Source organism: Priapulus caudatus, unplaced genomic scaffold, assembly GCF_000485595.1.
Source record: "Priapulus caudatus unplaced genomic scaffold, Priapulus_caudatus-5.0.1 Scaffold755, whole genome shotgun sequence".
Lineage (NCBI taxonomy): Eukaryota > Metazoa > Priapulida > Priapulimorpha > Priapulimorphida > Priapulidae > Priapulus > Priapulus caudatus.
Window position 1 is genome coordinate 49665 of NW_014577816.1, and position 5000 is coordinate 54664.

Consider the following 5000-nt stretch of genomic DNA (forward strand, 5'->3'; position numbering starts at 1 on the left):
AGATAGTTACCAGGGTACGTTCCGGTATACCAGATAGTTACCAGGGTACGTTCCGGTATACCGGACCGTACCCAGGGTACGTTCCGGTATACCGGACCGTACCCAGGGTACGTTCCGGCAGTACCCTGGGGGACATATAGACCCTATGAGCTTTAATATATACAATGTAACATTTCTACTAAGATTTGTAACATAAATTAATAATATGCTAAAGACTTGGATCAAGTCGGTTCCAAATATTACTATACTAGGTATCAACTGGGACTAGTACAATGGTGCAACACGGAATCACGATAGAGGCTATCTTAGGAATCGGTGAACAAAAGTACATTTAGCCCAGAACGGCACCTATAGTGACAATTTTAGAAAAATTATAAAATAACATCATTACAGGCTCACACTTATCGAGTGCTTGCACATTCAGAGTATATGCATTCTTACGATGTGTATAGTAACACAATCTAATTTATATTGGAATGTACAACATGGAAGGTTAATGCAATTAATGAATAGCTGAAAATTTACCACATCACCAAAATACAATACATAATTATATAAATATTGACCATGACAAGAAGTGCATTTAACTGTGACTGGCATTTCAACTTTATGGTTAAATACATAATAAAGATTATATAAAATAGACGACAGTTACTTTCATCGTTAAAGGGATACTAGACTAGGATTTTACTGCATACAACTGTACTTACTGTATAACAAGTTGTCTATACCCACACGTACTTGTTATCAGATACCTAATTTAATTGTTATAATTAATTATACATCAATGCTACGAAATTTGAACGGTGCCATTGACATCCGCGACCGTGCTGCCACCCTGAAAAAGTTGCGCATTTCCCAATATATTTTGCACGTTACAGACCGAGGGCTAATCACAAAGGTGCAATTATATTTATACCTAAATGCTATTTAACCGAACGATAATTGCTTTGTTAATTTAGCATGATTCATTTAATTTAATTTCTTCATGATCATTAATCCATAATTACACTGCCGTAAATGAGAGTTTACTGATTATACTCTTATTGCACCATTTCATATTCACCAAGGTAATAAATGTTAGTTAATAAAAACATTTATTCGTATGCAACAAGTTCTATTTGCCCTGTGTAAATGTTAAATCTGACTTTACATATTCCAATATATTGTATTCACCTATGACAGAAAAATGCTGGCTTTTAGCACTGCAAATGACAGTCACAATATCAAGTGTGACACACTGCATCAATTTCTCAAACTAATTTTAATTTTTGCAGTAATATTTTATAATGGAAAAATCATCATCACCTTTTTTTAAATTAGGAACAATATACAAAAAAAGAGCTTGATGCTTTAAACTACTTAATTATTGTTTCAAGGCAAATTACCCAAAAAAGCTTGATATACATTATACTCATACTCTTATATACTGAGTATACACTTGTTAATGGTAAACATAGGTAATGTTCAGGGTAGGTTCATATTTTAAAGTGTACAGCTTCTATAATCAATCTCTCCAAGGAAATGAATTTCAACCACTATTATGATAAATGAAATTATGAGGTTGCATGCATTTGCCTAACTTGAGGTGAGATTCTCTCTATTTTATTTTGAAAAGATAGTTTCCTATGAACCAAATTACATGCACTAGTGCGTCTCTAGTCTTCTTCACCACTCACGTATTAATGCTAGATGGTTATCTTCACCGCGTTATCCTCTAATCTGAATCCTCTTCTTCACCATACTCACCAGAATAAACTCTGACAGGAGCAACTGCAGGGAAATACAAACAAGGTCAATGCAATTAATGAAATTCATGCAGTTTGCACTTTCGACATCATAGCTTTATAATGGTTTGATAGCAAGTGCATAACAAATGCCAACGGAACCATGAATGTGCCCATTTATATAAATTGACAAGAGATAATTAAAATTGCAAGAGTTGTGGTTTTCAGCAATATTCAGAGTGTATTTTTACATAGAAATGAATAAATTTATAAATTTTTTAGGAAGCTCTGGGTTGATATAATCCATAATGTAGCATTTCCTGCCCAAATCGTGACCACCTCAGTATTGTGCACCACATAATCCGATATCACGACTCTGTAAAACTTACTTGCTTGTTTAAGTAAAGTTGCAGTATCTGCATTGTGAGCCAAGTTCAAGGCAGTTTTATTCTCCTTGTTCGTAATAGAAGTATTAGCACCTGGATATTAAACAAAATTGATGGAAAATGCATTAGGAGACAAATACACGCCATAATGTACTGGATGATGTATCTCAGCGATAATTGCAAAATTATAATAGAGCAATGTATAATGTATCATGCAACTACTACTACTACCAACATAAGAAAATCATAGTAATTTAATAGAATCGGTGGTATGGAAATATATGAGGAAGCTGTGATTTGCCCGATATTTGCACATGCACGCAACCACCCATGCATGCACATCCATTCACGCACGCACGCACATATAGACACAGTCATGCATGCAAACAGGGACACACGCACGCATGCACACTCGCAAACATGGACACGCGCACGCATGTACACAAGCAGATGCACCGGCACATACATACTCTTAAGTAACACTCACTCGTGAAATCTAAATACCACATACATATGATTGACAGTTTATGTATTATACATGAAAATGAAACAAGCATAAGTGCAGAAAATTATTATACCTTCATCTAGAAGAAGCTTAACAATATCTGCATGACCTTTCCATGCTGCTGCATGTAGGGGTGTGTCACCCAGCTTATTCTACAATGAGAAACCAAGTAGAAATATTGTTAAAGATAAACATTATAATGTATGTTTAATGCACCATTCAAGTTAAAGTAGGTTTAAAATATGCCACGTAAAAATATTCACAAATAATTTTTTTAAATGTATAACTAATGACGATTGTATTTCTTAAAACGCTGATTGTATCACTATTTTTGCTACTCCAGCAAAGTTGCACAAACATGGTTTTCAGCTGCATGAACACAGACCAAAAGCATTTATTAATTTAGGAGGACTGCAATATGTCATAATTCACTATTTGTTTCCATTAAATTATGCACATAACTTTATCCTAAAAAAAGGTAAATCAGATGAATGCTAGTTTATAATTATAATTACCCTTTTGCAATTTACTATCTAAATCATGTACAATGAAAATTTAAAGGTGCAAGTTTAGGAAGCAGTACAAGACTTACAGTGCCAAAGCAGTGTAAAACAAACTTTGCAACGAATACAAAGATGATTCAGAACAGAATCAATTACATAGATCTATGTCTCTGACATCTTTACTTATTACTCCCCAACAGTCCCAGTTCTTCTAACGTTTCATTTAATTGTATATAGACTTTACTAATAGGTTCCAATCCCTTATCCTTTAACAAGACAGACAAATAATAATGAAATGTATGCTAGATGAGTCATTTCATCTAGAAAATTACAATGTACGTATTCTACACAAATGGTTCATGGCATTACACTTCATGTCCATGCCTGAGTAATTATAGCAGATCACCTGTGAGTTCACTGCCACTGTTGGTACAGCAAGTAGATTCCTAACACAATCTACATGACCTGCATGGCTTGCCCAATACAGTGGAGTCGATCCCGCTTTGTCCAGGCCATTCACTGACACCTACAAAATAGATATATTTCCTTCATACCCAATTTCTAACAACTATGGAACACATTTCTACACACAAAATCAAGAGTGCATACAGGCACACATGCATCAATATACATATGCGTGCATGTACACACGCATCCACACGCACACGCACATGCACATGCACACACACAGACCAACACACATTCACACATAGAAAAATTGTAATGATGATAAACTAGAGTTATGTCATCAGTAAATAACAAACAAGTAAAAGTGGATGAGTGGAGTAGTAGGAGTTCTATACTACCATCACCTTTATTTTATTATATACATTATACATGTGCATATTATATATACATATTATGCACACTCAAAAGCAACTTACCTGGTTGCGCAAGCACTCGGACATAAAATCAATGTTACCCCTCTTTGCTGCTTCGTGCAAAGGATTGAGGAGGGTTTCTGCACTTTCTTCCACTACAAGACAGACAATGCACACATGAACATTTCTCCTAATAGTAGTTTGTTTAGATCTTGTACTATACATAATTATAACTGCTATATATAGACATTTAAAAAGATTTCTCGTGCAGCTAACTAGAAGCTGGTAGCATGTAAATACTCATTTGCAATATTTCTAATTAAATATACTGATATATAATTGGCATGGGAAACGTACCATAGTTCTCTGGAACGAGACCGGTTCTGCCACCACATTTTGCTGTCCACCACCCTGTTTCCTTTTGGTCAACAACATAGAGGAGATCACCTTCCTCAAATGACAGTTCATCTGGCTAATAAATGGAAAACATTCACATTCAACTATTAGACAGACAATGCAAAGTTGGATAGGATAGGTCACATCCTAATACGCACAGCAAGTTAACACTTCCTGCTTCATGTGTCTATGTGAACACTATCTAACCTGTTACCTGTACTGTATGACATTAGACAAACTGAAATAACGGCATCTTACTTAACCTGCACAAGTTGAAAGAGCAACATATGAAATTAAAGCACATACCTGCTGTGCAACATACTTGAACAAAGCTTTCATTACCTTCACATGTCCTGCAATAAACATGAAGCATAAAACTAGATACATGTCACAAAATATAAAAACCTATAAAGCTCTTCTATATTCATTTAACCAGGGCTGTATTCACATGTGAAGACATAATGAACAGAGATCCAGCTAGCTTTGGCCATAGAAACATAACGTTAGTAAACAACATAATTCTATTACACAAATACACAATACGAATTACACAAATAATGTACCATTACAAAAAATTCCAGCCCTATTAAAAACAAAGCTATTTTCAAGATTTACATTACTGGTTAAACTAATTGACTGACCTACACACAGAAATTTAAATG

The 5000-nt window shown here is 34.7% G+C and overlaps 1 protein-coding gene across 3 annotated transcripts in view; it reads right to left on the reverse strand.

Annotated features, from left to right (window-relative positions):
- Positions 1-5000, reverse strand: part of LOC106813324 (osteoclast-stimulating factor 1-like) — a 22521-nt gene that overhangs the window by 959 nt on the left and 16562 nt on the right. For 2 of the 3 annotated variants that reach the window (XM_014817444.1, XM_014817445.1), the window contains exons 3-9: positions 4645-4691; positions 4300-4414; positions 4006-4097; positions 3528-3647; positions 2692-2770; positions 2117-2206; positions 1351-1773 (exon numbers count right to left, since the gene is read on the reverse strand). In XM_014817444.1, the coding sequence (XP_014672930.1) occupies positions 1718-1773; positions 2117-2206; positions 2692-2770; positions 3528-3647; positions 4006-4097; positions 4300-4414; positions 4645-4691 (599 nt within the window). In that variant the 3' untranslated portion in view covers positions 1351-1717. Of the gene's footprint in view, positions 1-1350; positions 1774-2116; positions 2207-2691; positions 2771-3527; positions 3648-4005; positions 4098-4299; positions 4415-4644; positions 4692-5000 lie in introns of those variants that run through there. The other variant, XM_014817447.1, reaches the window with a different exon arrangement.